At 29.1% G+C, this 16891-nt stretch overlaps 1 protein-coding gene and 3 long non-coding RNA genes across 4 annotated transcripts; 3 read left to right on the top strand and 1 right to left on the bottom strand.

Moving 5' to 3' along the window:
* On the top strand, nt 1-1029 carry LOC145743692 (uncharacterized). The gene is made up of 4 exons (XR_014281037.1): nt 1-62; nt 242-375; nt 638-743; nt 956-1029. It is a non-coding gene; the product is annotated as an uncharacterized LOC145743692 (long non-coding RNA).
* A 1147-nt stretch (nt 1030-2176) lies between these two features.
* LOC145743661 (uncharacterized) lies at nt 2177-3003 on the top strand. The gene is made up of 3 exons (XR_014281034.1): nt 2177-2298; nt 2617-2737; nt 2876-3003. It is a non-coding gene; the product is annotated as an uncharacterized LOC145743661 (long non-coding RNA).
* Nucleotides 3004-8084: 5081 nt separating this feature from the next.
* Nucleotides 8085-9007, top strand: LOC145743693 (uncharacterized). The gene is made up of 3 exons (XR_014281038.1): nt 8085-8212; nt 8356-8476; nt 8913-9007. It is a non-coding gene; the product is annotated as an uncharacterized LOC145743693 (long non-coding RNA).
* Nucleotides 9008-9506: 499 nt separating this feature from the next.
* Nucleotides 9507-16764, bottom strand: LOC145743887 (uncharacterized). The gene is made up of 13 exons (XM_082561949.1): nt 16623-16764; nt 15799-15878; nt 15248-15302; nt 14919-15028; nt 14322-14422; nt 13504-13630; nt 13014-13072; nt 12862-12919; nt 12307-12454; nt 11698-11808; nt 10928-11159; nt 10353-10471; nt 9507-9904 (listed from the first exon to the last, which is right to left on the bottom strand). Exons 1-13 carry the CDS (start codon nt 16750-16752, stop codon nt 9672-9674), a joined length of 1563 nt encoding a protein of 520 aa, XP_082418075.1. The 5' UTR covers nt 16753-16764; the 3' UTR covers nt 9507-9671.
* Between the last annotated feature and the right edge of the window lie 127 nt (nt 16765-16891).

The raw sequence follows: 16891 nt of genomic DNA, 5'->3' as shown, positions 1-16891 counted from the left end.
GTGGGAGGATATAGAATGTATCAAACAAAGAGAAGGCTATATTTGTCAGAGAAATTTTCCAAGTAAGTGACCATCAATATTGTTCCCAGTTTTAACTACCTTTACAAAAAAGGTGCTAAGAATTATAACATTAGCTGTACCTATATTATAGCTTAATAAAGCAAAGATTTTCTTTGATTCACCTACAATTATTGCGTATAAATAAAAAAAAATTTGAGAAAAATTCTGTTGAAATTCACAGAAACAACAACATGGACATCAACAATAACTTCAGAAACAACAGCAGACACAACCACAGATTTAGTTACAAACTCAATAATTACTTTAACAACAGGACCAGAAACCACAAACGACTCTACTCAACAAACTTACCCAGTAAAATATCTGTTTCGTAATAAATTTTAACAAGACATGTTTATTTAATAAAAAAAACAGCCTAAAACACTACTATATTTAGTGGAAATATCGCAGAAATGTTGTCAAAATTTTTGTTTAAACAAAAAACAATTTTCAACTAAATTATAATAATCACCTTTTGTTAATAAATTAATTTTTAGTTACCTTTAAATAGTAGTTTAAATTTATAAGATAAAGTTATAACAAAAAAAAAATTTAATTTTACTTAATTATTTTTAAGGCTACAGTTCTGACAATTCCCCTAATTGCAACTGGGTTGGTTTTATTGCTTAGCTTTATTATAGTTGGGGCTGTTCTTTATTACAAGAAAATACATACAAAAACAGGTACAATTTTTTAGTTAAAAAATCATAGAAATTGGACTATAAAATTAGTATTTAAATTGTTTTTACAAATAGTTTAAATTTAATATAAAACAACAATATATTAACATAACAACCAGAAAAAGGTAACTACCATTATGTTTAAATACCCGAATAAAAATGTAGTAAATCCTACTGAATTTTGGTTTATATTTGCTAAAAATATTTTTATGCAGATCTAGAAAACACTGGAAATAATATTCCAGTAGAAAACTTATACACCACAGTAGAAGATCAACAAAACTTAAACACCACACCAGAACCTATACCCTTTGACAACTATTACACCACAGTAGAACCAAGTCCAAGTGGTAACTTAAACACCACAACAGAACCAGGTCCCCCAACTAACAACTATAACACCACAGCAGAAGATCAACTAAATGATCAAGAAGTTTATGCTGTTGTTATTCCAAAACATTTACGATAAATTTAAAAAAAATTTTCCCTTATTTTATTGCCATTGAAATGTTGTTTTAATATAATATATTTTTTCATTTTAATGAATAAAATTTATATCTTAAAATTAAATTAAAATATTAATTTAGGTCTATTTACTGTTTTTAAAAAAAAACTGTTTTTTCTTTTAATTTTATAACATTTGTTTTAAAAAATCATCTATATTATGAATTGTTTTTCAATTACTTACATCAAAGGATTATTTATATTATTATCTATATGTAAATGATATTTTCATGACAAACAAAGTGTAAGAATCTATCTATTTAATGTGTTTTGATTGCAACCTGTGTTAACAAACTTAAATATGTACTATACAACTACGACATCACAACAACATATCTAAACTCAATTAACTTATCACATGCATTACACGTGTTTATTTAATAACACACATACGATGTTGTGATAATAAATATTTCCTATCAAAAACTAAGTAATGTATTTTTAAAGCTTCATTTAGTTAAAGTTTTTACAAAGCAATCTCAGTTTAAAAATGAACAAGTTAGTTTTAAGTTTGATAATTTTAAGTTTAAATATTGTAAATGGGCAACAATGGTATGCATATGAGGGTGTAGAATATTACTTTGGAGCAGGTGTTTATAGTTATAACACATCAAAATTAAAATGCACAAAATTAAATGCTAAGTTAGCAACTCTTAAAACTTTCGAAATTCAGAGCTTTATTAACCACACTTTATATTCCATAAAAGGTAAAATTACTTTTTTTCCTTTATGCAACTTTATAACTTGGGCTAAATTAAATTTTATCACAAGCAAAAGTTAATAATCTTAACAGCACAACTAACATTTTATTTAGGACAAGGAGCAAGTTATTTTATTGGCCTAACAAAAACAAACCCAGCTAATTTAAATTCTTCTTTTATTTGGTCTGATGGGACAACTTTGTTGGGCCATCAATCTAACTGGAATAAATATGAGCCAAATAACTCTGGTGGTAATGAACAATGTGTTGTGGTAAGAGGATATACTTCTAAGTGGAATGATTTTGAGTGTTTTGCTAAGAGGGAAGGATTTATTTGCCAACGAGATTTACCAAGTAAGTAAAGCAAAGTTAACATTTTTTTAGTCAAAAAACGCCGATACTTACAACAAAAATATCTACAAAAACAACAAATTTTACAACAATATTCAGCCTCTCCAACAATTTAACAACAAATTCTACAGTTACAGTGTTTACAACTGAACAACCACAGGCCAACACAATTTATGTCATGATACAAGTAACAAAAAATAACATTATTATATCATTATGGTTAATGTATATAAATTCAAAACAGTTTTACTATTCATGTTTATTTAAATTAAGGTTTAAAAGGTAATTAATTTTACACAAATTGCTTTAATTTATGTTTAGAACAATCAACTTATTATAGGGTGGGCAATTACTGGAACATTATTGCTTATTTCCATACTGGTAATTCTCTACCTACTTTATCTACTAAAAAAAGCTCAAAACAATTCAACTAGTTACACAGGTGTGTTTGTGATGTAATAAACTATAAATATATAAAATATGTCTTAAAAGTTGTGCAGTAGGATTCAAATTTGTTCAACGAGATATATAATTGAATAAATATTTTAAAATCCAAATGTTAATTAAATTTGTTTTACAGACAATCCAACAAACTTGAAGAATACTTTAAACAATCCAGAAAGTATTTACAAAAACAAAAAATTTTAAAACTTGAAACACTAATTTGTAAAAAAATACAATTTTACATGTCTTGTATCTTATAATTTATATCATAAACAATTTTAATTCTTACCCATAACTTACAAAGTATTTTATTACCTTACAGTCTATTTATTTTATCATTATTAACATAATCAATTTTTATCATTATTTATTTCATTAAAAATGGTAAGACTTTATTTATGTAAAACTTCCTGTATTATTTTAACAGGTATCCTAGTTATTACATCATCTTAAAAACAGTAGTCATTCTTTTAGTGTTTTTTCGTAATTTGACGTAATATTGTTTTAATTACACCAGAATCAAACTCACTTATACTACTACTATTCAACTATAACATCACAACAACATATCTAAACTCAATTAACTTATAACATGCATTACACTTGTTTATTTAATAACACATAAGATGTTATGATAATTAACCTTTTTTATTAATAACTGAGTAGTGTATTGGTAAAGGTTCATTTGGTTAAAGTTTTTGCTAAGCAATCTCAGTTTAAAAATGAACAAGTTAGTTTTAAGTTTGATGATTTTAAGTTTAAATGTTGTAAATGGGCAACAATGGTTTACATATGAGGGTGTAGAATATTACTTTGGACCAGATGTTTTAAGATATGATTCAGCAAATACAAGATGTACAGAATTAAATGCTACGTTGGCAACTCTTAAAACTTTTGAAATTCAGAACTTTATTAATCAAACAATAGATTCCATAAAAGGTAAAATATTCTATTTTACAAAGCTTTTAATGAACTATATAACTTTAATCAAGTTCAATTTTAATACAAGTAAAAGTGAATATTTTTAACAGCACAGTTAACATTTTATTTAGGACGAGGGGCAACTTATTTTATTGGCCTAACAAGAACAAACCACTCCAATTTAGATTCCTCTTTTATTTGGTCTGATGGAACAACTTTACTAACTAACAAATCTAACTGGGCTCCTTATGAGCCAAATAATGCCCATGAACAATGTGTTGTGGTAAGAGGGTATACTTCCAAGTGGAATGATGTAAAATGTTCTACTTCTACAATGTTAAAAAGATTTATTTGCCAGCGACATTTGCCAAGTAAGAAAATTTTTGTCAAAAATGACTGAAATTAAATTAAAATTTGAAAAAGTTAAACCTAATTCAAAAAACACCTTCAAGTTGTATTTAAGCTAACTGAAAGTCATAAACCTCATTAAGAAACTTGTGTTTAGGTAAAATTGTTTTAAATAAACTTATACTATATATATTAACAAAATTAGCTTAGTCCGATTTATGACAAGCAATGTTGGCAGAAAGGGGTAAATAAATTGGGGTAATTTAGTACATTAAATTTTATTACAAATTTATAATATTTCAGGTCCTACAACAATTGCAACAACCTCAACCACAAGAGCAAATACAGATACAACAACACAGCCCCCAACAACAGAACAAATAATGTTTTCCACTCTTAACCAAGCAACAATATACCCCACAACTGAGTCACAACAATCACAGGTTTATATCAACTAAAGTATATTGTATACAATTTAAATTATAAAGGGTTTAAAACAGGTATTAAATAATAAGTATGCATCCTTTACACCAAAATAAATTAAAACTTGTTATGTACAAAAATTACTTTTAACTTATGTTTAGAGCAATCCCTTTGTGACTTTATTGGCAATTACTGGAACATTATTGTATATTTCTATACTTGTAATTCTCTATCTACTATATCTGCTAAAAAAGGCTCAACACATTTTGACTGGTAATACAGGTGTGATAGTGGTGTAATAAATATAAAATATGTCTTAAAAGTTGTGCAGTAAGATTCAAATATTTAACGAGATATATAATTGAATAAATATTTCAAAATACAAATGTTGATTAAATTTTTATTTACAGACAATCCAACAAACTTGAAGAAAACTTTAAACAATCCAGAAAGTATTTACGAAAATAGAAGATTTTAAAACTTATAACACGAACTTATAAAAAAGGACAGTTGTACATGTGTTGTATTTCTATAATTCATAGCATAAACAACTTTAATTCCTACCCATAACTTACAAAGTATTTTATTACCTTACAGTCTATTTATTTTATCATTATTAACATAATCAATTTTTATCAATTGTATACATACACTTTATTTATTTGAAAACTCTTGAATTAATTTAACAGTCATCCTAGTTATTACATCATCTTAAAAAAACTGTAGTCATTCTTTTAGTGTTTTTTGTAATTTGACGTAATATTGTTTTAATTACACCAGAATAAAACTAACTTATACTACTACTATTCAACTATAACATTACAACAAAATATTTAAACTCAATTAACTTATAATATGCATTACATATATGTTTATTTAATAACACATAAGATTATGATAAAAAATATCTCTTATTAATAACCAGTGATGTATTGGTAATGCTTCATTTAGATAAAGTTTTTGCTAAACAACCTCAGTTTAAAAATGAACAAGTTGGTTTTAAGTTTGATTATATTAAGTTTAAATGTTGTAAATGGACAACAATGGTATACATATCAGGGTGTAGAATATTACTTTGGACCAGATCTTTTCGAATATGACTTAGCAAAAACAAAATGTACAGAAATAAATGCTACGTTAGCAACTCTTAAAACTTCTGGAATTCAGAATTTTATTAATCAAACCATTTATTTAATGAAAGGTTAATGTCTGTTTTGAAAACATTAATTAAAAATATTTATGTTAACGGGTTTACCTTGTTATAAAATAAAAACAAAATGTATCATTATTTCTTCAAAGCATTGTTTAAATAATATTTTATTCAGAACAAGGAACAAGTTACTTCATTGGCCTAACAAGAACAAACTCCACCAATTTAAATTCCTCTTTTATTTGGTATGATGAGACACCTTTGTTGGGAAGTCAATCTAACTGGGCTTCTTATGAGCCAAATAATGCCCATGAACAATGTGTTGTGGTAAGAGGGTGGACTTCCAAGTGGAATGATGTAAAATGTTCTACTTCTACAATGTTAAAAAGATTTATTTGCCAGCGACATTTGCCAAGTAAGAAAATTTTCATCAAAAATTCGGTGACTGAAATTAAATTAAAATTTGAAAAAAGGTATACCTAATTCAAAAAACAACTTTAAGTTGTATTTAAGCTATCTTAAATGTTCATAATAATAAAAGTAGTGAATAAAAAACTTGTGTTAAGTTAAAACTATTTTAAAGAAACTTATGTTAAATGTGTTATCAAAGTATTTTTAGTTAAATTAAGTAGCAAGCAATATTTGCTGAGTAAGTTTAAATATTCAGGTAATTTAGTGCACTAAATTACAACAATATGATATTTAAAGTTCCAACAACAATTGCAACAACCCCAACTACAAGAGTAAATACAGACACAACAACAGAACCATCATCAACATTTAACCCTTTTAACCAAGCAACAATATACTCTAGAAATGAACCACAACAATCACAGGTTTATATTAACTAAAGTATATTGTATACAACTTAGTTTATATTTTGTATGAAGTATATAATCAAATAATAAGTATGTATCTTTACACCAAGAATAAATTAAAAATAAACTTTTAAATGTCCAAGAATTACTTTTAACTTATGTTTAGAGCAATCCACTTGTGATTTTATTGGCAATTACTGGAACATTATTGTTCATTTCCATACTTGTAATTTTGTATCTACTATATCTACTAAAAAAGGCTCAACACATTGTGACTGGTAACACAGGTCTGTTTGTGATGTAATAAATATAAAATATGTCTTAAAAGTTGTGCAGTAAGATTTAAACAAAATAGCATAATTGAATAAATATTTTAAAATACAAATGTTAATTAAATTTGTTTTACAGACAAACCAACCATTAAGCAAAATACCTCAAACAATCCAGAAAGTATTTACGAAAACAGAAGATTTTAAAACTTGAAACACTAATTTGTAAGAAAATACAATTTTACATGTGTTGTATCTTTACAATTCATATCATAAACAATTTTAATTCTTACACATAACTTACAAAGTATTTTATTACCTTACAGTCTAATTATCTTATTATAGTTACCTTAATCATTTTTTTATTTTTACTTGTTTTGTTGTATAAATTATTAGACTTTATTTATTCAAACATTCTCGTATTATTTAACAACCATGTTAGTCATTACATTATCTTAGAAACAGTGGGTAAATAATTTAGGTAAAGACGTTATATTGTTTTACCAATAACTATCTTATACCTAGCATTGCAAATGTTTATTTAATATCACACAGGATGTTATGATAATAAATCTTTCTTAATATATACCAAGGTATGTGGGTGAGGCTTATTTAGAGAAAGTTTTTGCCAAACAACCTAAGTTACAAAATGAACAAGTTATATTTGGGCTTAATTTTTTTAAGTTTAAATGTTGTAAATGGGCAACAATGGTATACATATGAGGGTGTAGAATATCACTTTGGACCTAAAGTTAGAGATTATGACACAGCAAGTACAAATTGTACACAATTAAATGCTAAGTTGGCAACTCCTAAAACTTCTGGAATTCATGATTTTATTAATCAAACAATACATTTAATAAAAGGTTAATGTCTGTTTTGAAAACAGTAATTTAAAATATTTATGTGAACAGGTTTACCTTAGTTATAAAAACAAAATTATATCATTATTTCTTCAAAGCATTATTTAAATAATATTTTATTTAGGACAAAGAACAAGTTATTTTATTGGCCTAACAAGAACAAACCCAGCTAATTTGAATTCCTCTTTTATTTGGTCTGATGGAACAATTTTGTTGGGCAATCAATCTAACTGGGCTTATAATGAGCCAAACCGTGATTATGAACTATGTGTAGAGTTATTAGGGTGGAGTTCTAAGTGGAATGATATATACTGTTTTCACTCAACACGACCTAAAAATTTTATTTGCCAGCGGTCCTTGTCAAGTAAGAAAATTTTCGTCAAAAATTTGGTGACTGAAATTAAAATTTGAAAAAAGTTAAACCAAATTTAAAAAAATAACTTCACATTGTATTTCAGCTAACTGAAAGCCCATAAAAGAGGGTAAATCATTTTAGGTAATTTAGTACATAAAATTTTATTACAAATTTATAATATTTTAGGTCCTACAACAATTGCAACAACCTCAACCACAAGAGCATATACAGATACAACAACACAGCCCCCAACAACAAAACAAATAACATTTTTCACTCCTAACCAAGCAACAATATACCCTACAACTGAGTCACAACAATCACAGGTTTATATTGACTAAAGTATATTGTAAATAATTTAAATTATAAAGAGTTTAAAACAGGTATTTAAATAATAAGTATGCATCCTTTACACCAAGAATAAATTAAAACTTGTTATGTCCAAAAATTACTTTTAATTTATGTTTAGAGCAATCCACTTATAACAGGGTGGGCAATTACTGGAACATTATTGCTCATTTCCATACTTGTAATTCTCTATTTACTTTATCTACTAAAAAAAGCTCAAAGCAATTTGACTAATAACACAGGTTTGTTTGTGATGTAATAAACTCAATAAACAGGCAGCGTGGTGGAGTGGTAAGAACACTTGCTACACCACACATGGGATTGTGGGTTTAATCCCCACTGACCTCATGCTGTAGCGCGCTTGAGTAAGGCGCTATAAACGGTACAAACTCCTGCTGAACTAACACTTAATCAGCAGTATAATTATCAGGCAATTATAATCAATAATATTCCAAACTGCCATAGGCAACTCGAGACTGGGTCGAAGTAAGTGATGATACTCTATGTTTAAGTCGCGCATTCAACTTTCCCACATCAGGAATAAAAATATATACAAAAAAAATGAAATAACAAAAGGTAGATATGCCATTGTATATATAATTGAAAACATTATGCATGCTAATTTTTTTATTATATAAATGCTAAGTTAGTTACCTAATTATGGTAAATTATTTACAGGCAATCCACCAAAAACACATAATTTCTCCAACATACAAGAAAGTGTTTATGAGAACCATAAAATCTAAAACTTTAGAGCAAAAATGAAACTTTTTATCTAACCCTAAAAAGTTGAACTAAACAAAACTGCAATTAAAATTATCGTGTTAGTATATTTTATAATCTGTATTTATGATGTTTAGTGCATGTTGGCCATGATTTAGTTTAAACTTTTGTGTAAAAATTTTACTATTATGTCTTGTAATCTATAAAATTAGCTTTGCTTACATTTAACCCTTTTTTAAATTACTGTTTATGAGCTTTAATAAGTTGTTAGTGTCACTGATCTGTAGTAAACATAAATAAAAAACTGAACCAATTTTTTTTTTATAACCAAACCTAGTAGAATATTTCATAATGTACAAAAAACTTAAAAAGTTTCATATCAAAATAATGAACCAAAAAGCTAACTTTTTTACATCTACAAATATTTAAAACAATCAGAATCTTCAGTATTGATATACCTGATTAAATGGTGCGGCTCAACATTGAAATCAATAAATAAAAAAGTCGACTTTCTAACATCGAAGATAAATAAAAACAATTTTTTTTTAAAGATAATCTGTGTATTAATTGTCGAAAAAAATTTTAAAAACAATAAAGTTTTTATAGTTAGATTTATACACATACTTAAGTATGCAAACATATATTTATCTGAGTTTGTTATTTTTCGACCTCATTTTTTTTTTAAATGTCATAATTTTTCAAAAATTAAAATTTTTAAGACTTATTAATATAATAAGGGTAACTCCCCTGGGATTGAGGTATAAAGGGTTTTGATTCGGTGACTGGTGGGTTAGGGTTGGGGTTAAATTGTGGGGGTTTTAGGGGAGTAGAAAGCCGAGCTTTGATTGCGAGAAGTTGATCCCGGCGTTGGGTCATTTTCTCAATCGAGTTCTCTAACAGGGTATTCCCCTGTCTGGCTTGATGAAGAATTTGAAGAAGAGGTGAAACTTAAAAATTTTAAATAAACAATTTTTAACAAATTTATAAATAAAAACAAAAAGATTTTTGGTAAGATTATAAGAAAATTTAATATATTTAAATAAAATTAATTTATTTCTTTATATATCTTTTCCTCGATGTGGAAGGGTCGACTTCACAACTAAACATAGAGTAATATCAGTTACTCGGACCCCGTCTCGAGTTGCCTTTGACAGTTTGAGATATTATAGATTATAATTGCCTAATATTTAAGCCACTGATCAAGTGCTTGCTCAGCAGTGTTTGCTTATGAGAGTTACAGCATAAGTTTACTGGGGATTGAACCCAGGACCCCATGTAGTGTAGAAAGTGTTCTGGCCACTACACCACTTTGCCGGTACCAGCGTAGTTTAGTAACGATTAAACAAATTTTAACAGCTAGACAATCAATAGTTTATCCCCAATCAATTAACAAACCATCACTAGGGGTGCCAAACTCTTGAAAGAATTGCAACAAGTCATCTTTTTGGCTGTCAGCCAACTCATTAATTGCAGTCAGTCCATCTTTGTTAGTTGATTGATGTAGAATACTTGGTCTAAATATTTATTGTTCAGTTTTATAAATTTTAAATATTTTATTTGTTTATTCTTGATATAAAAATGCTAATTTTATGACCAAATTGTTTAATTTATCCTTGATGTAGAAAGGTCAAATTAATGACTTAAAAATAGAGCAACATCAGTAACATTAGTTACTTTGACCCAGTCTTGAGTTGCCTGTGCCAGTTTGGGATATTATAGATTATAATTGCCCGACATTTATGCTGCTGATTAAGTGTTGGCTCAGCAGGAGTTTATACTGTTTTAAGCGCATGGAAAGAGTGGGAATTAAACCCTTACCCTCATGTGGTCAAGTGTTCATTAAAAATATTTTAATACACTAGTTCAGTATTAAGACACAGCTAGAGTCAGTTTAAAAAAGAGGTAGTATCCTTATTACTACAACACCCTGTTAATTAAATCGTTAATTACTAATTATAATTAACACCAACTTATTATCTCCTCCTATATCTGCTGGCTTAGACGCCACCATAAACTCATCTCCATAAGCAGAGAGAGTAACCACGCTGTGCTTTGGTGCCATGGCATAACCTGCTGCCACCGATTCATCTGTGGCTTGTGCCGCAACATAAGATGGCTCAGTGGGTACCAGCATTGGGGTTAACAGCTTCGAGGTCACCTTAGGTCGCTTGATTTTGATTGGTCGTTTTTTTATATTATCTCCTGATAATAGTAAATAAAATTTATTAGTTTTAAGTAGAATTTTACATAAACTTATTTTATAAAAAGTTTATAGATTAACCAAGGTTTTAATCTATACATAATAAAACTCAAAGTAACGTATATGTCCAATAAAAAGACCTTTAAGAAAAAACTTAAGTTAGTTAGGGTATGCTGATAAATTATCGAGTGCAAATATTGGCCTTAAGTTGCAACCATATTACAAAATAAATCAAATATAATGCAGACTTTAAGGTGTGCAATGGACTAGAGTATAACTCTATGTTTAGGATGTACATTCAACCTTTCCACATTGAGGATTAAGATATGCAAAAAATATTAACTTTGTTAAGTACAAAATAAATAAAACAGTCGGTTACCGTGTACAGGTAAATTATCATATGCAAAAATCAATTGATAGTAACAACTGTATTTTAACAATTCAATAGTAAGCTACCAAATGTGTAAAATTCAGTCTGTAGGGTAGGCGCTTCACTAGCATATACATAAATAAAAACTATTTACAAATATCATCGAATACCTGAGATTCTTTTTTGTTTTTGTTTTTTAATTTTCTCAGAATTTTGAATCACAATTTTTTTAGATTTTACCGATCCGAGTGTCAACTTAGGGGCATCACCTTCTGGTTCAACTTGAAATACAAACATTTTTTTTTTTTTTCATATCACCCTAAGGAGATAGGTTTTTATTTTTTTATCAAGTAAGGGTGTGCAGTTTGGTGCGTGTCTGAGCTATCCGTGACGCTGGGCTTAAGGGCAGATAGTGTGGCATTGGTGCGGCTCAAACCTCAGACCTTTCGGTTCGTATTTTGACGCCGTGACCAGTCCACCACACTACCAGACTAATTTAGTCATAAAAAATAAAATTTATATATAGCGGAGCCTAATGGACAATATCTATTTATATATGTTCAATTTATAGGTCTACAAAATAATTAAAACTGCTGTTTGGGGTGTGCGGGTAATTTATCGCAGGCAAATATTACTTAAGAGTTGCAACCATATTACAACAATTATAATGCCTACTATCAACTAGTTATATTATACTAATAAATATTGTTTTTTTTTAATATATATATTATTTAAACAAAAAATTTAAAAATAATAAAATTTCAAAACATTTTTTTTACCTGACGGAATATTTTGTTGTGAATCAATTTGTTCACGCTCCATCGCACATGTTGCAACCTCCGCTAGTGAGGATAAAGTGAGACCACTAGTGTCCGAATATTGTGGTGAGTTCACAACACTTGTGGGAGGTAAGGAACCACTTGTAACCTTAACAAAATTTACGATGTTTAATGAAACTAGTCGTTGTAGTATGGTTCAACTCTCAACTAATATTTGTAATTATTTACCCCCACACCACAAGCAACAGTTTTACCCGTAGCGGGGTGTAGTGGTAAGAACACGCTATAAACGATATGAACTCCTGCTGAGCCAACACTTAATCAGCATCATAATTATCGGGCAATTACAATCTATAATATCCCAAACTAACAAAGTCAACTCGAGACTGGGTCGAAGTAACTGATGTTACTCTATGTTTAAGTCACGCATTCGACTTTCGCACATCGAGGATAAAGATACATACAAAAAAAAAGTTGTTTTATTTTAAAGGTCTTTTAAAAACACTAAGCTGCATTATATGTAGATTTAAATTTATTATTTTTTAGAGTACTTACGGTATCTGTTGTACTTATAACATCAACATTTTCAATGCTCTCATTATCTGGAACTATTCTGAAATTAAAAATGTGAAATTTTAAACGAGTCAAAAACTTTAAGTTCAGCAGAATTAAAAGTTGTTTTAATTTTAAAGTTGTCGATTTTTTACCTCAAAGTTTTCTCTGGGGATGAAACCTCATCGGATGAAGTTGTTGATAGTTTGTAAACCTAAAAAAATATGATTAATTAAAAAAAACGAATATAAAAAATCATTGTATTTTTGTAAATCCATAGAAAAATATTGTAATCAACTTCCTAATCAAAATGATATAAAATAAGGCATCAGTGTTTTTTTTGTATATATTTTTATCCTCGACATGGGAAAGTCGAATGCGCGACTTAAACATAAAGTAACATTAGTTACCCCGACCCAGTCTCGAGTTGCCTGTGGCAGTTTGGGGTATTATAGATTATAATTGCTTGATAATTATACTGCTGATAAAGTGCTGGCTTAGCAGGTGTTTATACCATTTATAGCGCCTTACTAAGGGTGCTACAGCATAAGAGCAGTGAGGATTAAACTCATGACCTCATAATGGTGTAGCAAGTGTTCTTACCACTACACCACGCTGCCGGTTAATGGAGTTTGCAAAACTTACCTTCGAGCAAGCCAGACTTTTAAATGGATTCTGTTTTTTGTGTTTAACATGATGAGAACAATATCCACAATACTTCGTTGTGTTACTACTTCCTGCCTCCTCACATAACAACCCTGTCATCTGAGCACTGAAAATATATTATATGATTTTTATTGTGGTTGTTTATCCTCGATTTGTAAGTAAATATATATTGTAACAAAAGTTTTAAGAAAATAGCAACAAAATAAAGTTGTTCGAATCATTCAGCTTAGTATTAAGCTTGTATAATTATTTGTTTACATAGGTATGACACTTGACATTATTGTATAAGATCCTAGACTGACTCCTCGACCTAAACATAAAGTAACATTTGTTTCCCCAACTAAGTCTCGAGTTAATTTTGACAGTTTGCAATAATATTGATTACAATTGCCTTATAATTAACCTGCCGATTAATTTTTTAACTCAGCAGGAGTTTATACCGTTTATAGCGCCTTACTCAAGGGTACTACAGCATGAGAATCAGTGAAAATCAAACCTATAACCTCATGGTTACTAGAAGTGTGGTGTAGTTGTCAAAAAAACTTCCTACACTACATGAGGTCATGGGTTCGATTCCCACTGCTCTCATGCTGTAGTGCCCTTGAGTTAGGTGCTACAAGCGGTATAAACTTGTGCTGAGCAAGCACCAAATCAGCACCATAATTATTAAAAATTATTGAAGATTAACTGGAGACTTAGTTGGGGTGCCTGATGTTACTCTTTAATTAGTTCGCGCATTGCACGTTGCCACATCGAGGATAAATTTATATATAAAAAAAACACTACACCAGGCTCACCAAGTGACATGGAAGTTGAGTTTACAGCCTGCTTTATTGCAGCTCATGCAAGCTCCTTTCCTCTTCTTTGGTCGATTCTCATCCTCACATATGCAACAAATCTAATAATGATTGAATGTTAAAACTTGTATAAATATAAGTAAGTGGTTAATGACATTAGGAATGTTAAATTACAAAAGTTATAGTGGAAAAAGTTAAATTACAACAATACCAAAAAGTTTAACTGTTTCAAAATTTTAGTGAGAGTATTAAAGTCTTTGGCAGATAGTTTTTGTTTGAAAATTAGTTTTTTAAAACAAATAACAAGAAAAATTTATTTTAAAACCGTTTAATATTGATCTTGCCATTTAAAAAAAAATTTTCTTTTGTTTTCCGCACATTAAGACTAAATTACCTAAATCTATAAAATTACATAAACATTTCTAAATATTAGTGTTTACACAAAGATTTTATATTAAGTTATAATATGGTTGCCATGTTTTGTCATCTAAAATCAATTACAGACTATAACTTAAAAACAAGTGTATTTTAATCAACCTAATTTATCATTTATACAATATTAAATTTTGAGATGTTAGCTGTATTTATGAATACAACCTTATTAAATCGATCTTGTGGGATCTTCTGTAAAACGATCGGTTCCATCGACGAAACATTCCCAAATTCCACCTCAGGAATATAAAGAGCACAAACTACATGAGCCCAACCTTAAAAAAAAATTTTATTTTAATATTCGGTGCAGCTTATTAAGTTTTATCTTTCATTTATTTTTCTTTAAAGTTTTGTTTAAAAACTTAATTCTAAACATGTAATTTATTAGTTTAAAATTAAGTTTTAATTTTCAGGGTTTGACACTAAATGTATTTTGGCATTTATTAATTAGTTAAAATTTTATTTCTAAACATCCAAAAAAAACTTATTTTAACCTTTATTGTCTGTTCTCTTTAAAGCTCCGTCTTTGTTTGGACATAACTCACATTTCTACAAATAAATCAGAAAGTATAATTGAGCATAAAACATTATTTAAATTGCAACCATCTAATAAATATACCTTAAATCATACCAAAAAATAATAACTAATTTCAATTAATAAATTGATTACAGCCTGAAGGGTGCTAACATACTTATAGAACATAACCAAAAAATGTTAAATTTAAAGAATGTAACATAATCTACATCTACAGCATTGTGTAGTGGTAAAAACACTTGGATTTACTACACAATGTCCCAAGTTCAATCCCCACTGCTTTCATAAAAGCACTTTAAGATATAAACAGTTATTTTACATTAATAGAAAAAAATCAGCAGCCTAAGAATCAAGCAATTATAATTAATAATACCCAAACTGGCAAAGATTGACTTGAGACTGGGTCGGGGTAACTAAGATTACTCTATGTTTAGATTGTGAAGTTGTCCTTCCAACATAGAGGATAAAAATATTCGATTTAAAACTTGGATAAAATAATGTAGAACTCACTGCTTCCTTAGTCGATTCTTGTGCTTCACATCTTGTGCAAAACCAGGGCCCAGATGGAACCTGAACGATGCCGTAACAAGCTGAAAATAAATCAAAAAAATTTAAATAAAAAATTGAGCGCTTTAAAGCTATAACTTAGTAATCATTCCTCTACTGATTAATGTATAAGTTGTTAAAATATAATCTCACTTATGTTCTGCAAGTTGTGACTTAATTGAGACACCAGAAAGTATGCATTTTATATTATGCTTTAAGTTGTGAGTTTAATTTCCACTGATGATATGTTGTAATATATTCTAGTAGGAGGCTATAAGTCTTTTACAGAAAACTTTATAACTAACTTAACAACCCAACAAAAATAATACTATTACCAGAAATTATAAACCCCGGAACCCAAAAACAAACCCAGATTCAGACCTGAGACTACACTATTAAGACCTAGAACCAGACCCAAGTGTATACAGGCCCAAAGACCCAAACCCTGAAACCCATTTCCAGGACCCAGACTTGGACCCAAATCCGAAAACCCTTTCCAGAACCCAGACCCAAAACCCATTTCCAGGACCCAAACCCCAAAACCCATTTTCAGGACCCAGACTTGGACCCAAATCCAAAAACCCCTTTCCAGGACCCAGACCCAAAACCCATTTCCAGGACCCAGACCTAAAAACCCAGACCCAAACCCCAAAACCCATTTTCAGGAACCAGACCCCAAATCCGAAAACTCATTTCCAGGACCTAGACTCGGACCCAAACCCAGACCCCCATAACCCATTTCCAGGACCCAAACCCAGAACATTTAATCACCCAAATCCAACTTTTACCTTGATGTACAGCAACTGAACATGACTGGCCGTCACAATAAACCAATGGGTTTTCAGCCCAACCTCGCTCATCCAAACAAACACAACAACCTCCCAACATTGGTTTGTCCATTGTTGATGTCATAATCATTTAATAAACCCTATTATCTGTGGGAAAATAATGGTAAAAAAATGGTTTTTAGTAAATTCCAATTTCTGTAAAAAAAAATTACCTGAATTTTTAAGTAAATTATTTTAGATATTTTTTAGAATAATTACAAGAAAAAAAT

Source organism: Corella eumyota, chromosome 2 (assembly GCF_963082875.1).
Source record: "Corella eumyota chromosome 2, kaCorEumy4.1, whole genome shotgun sequence".
Taxonomy (NCBI): domain Eukaryota; kingdom Metazoa; phylum Chordata; class Ascidiacea; order Phlebobranchia; family Corellidae; genus Corella; species Corella eumyota.
This window is presented reverse-complemented; position numbering and strand designations above follow the sequence as displayed.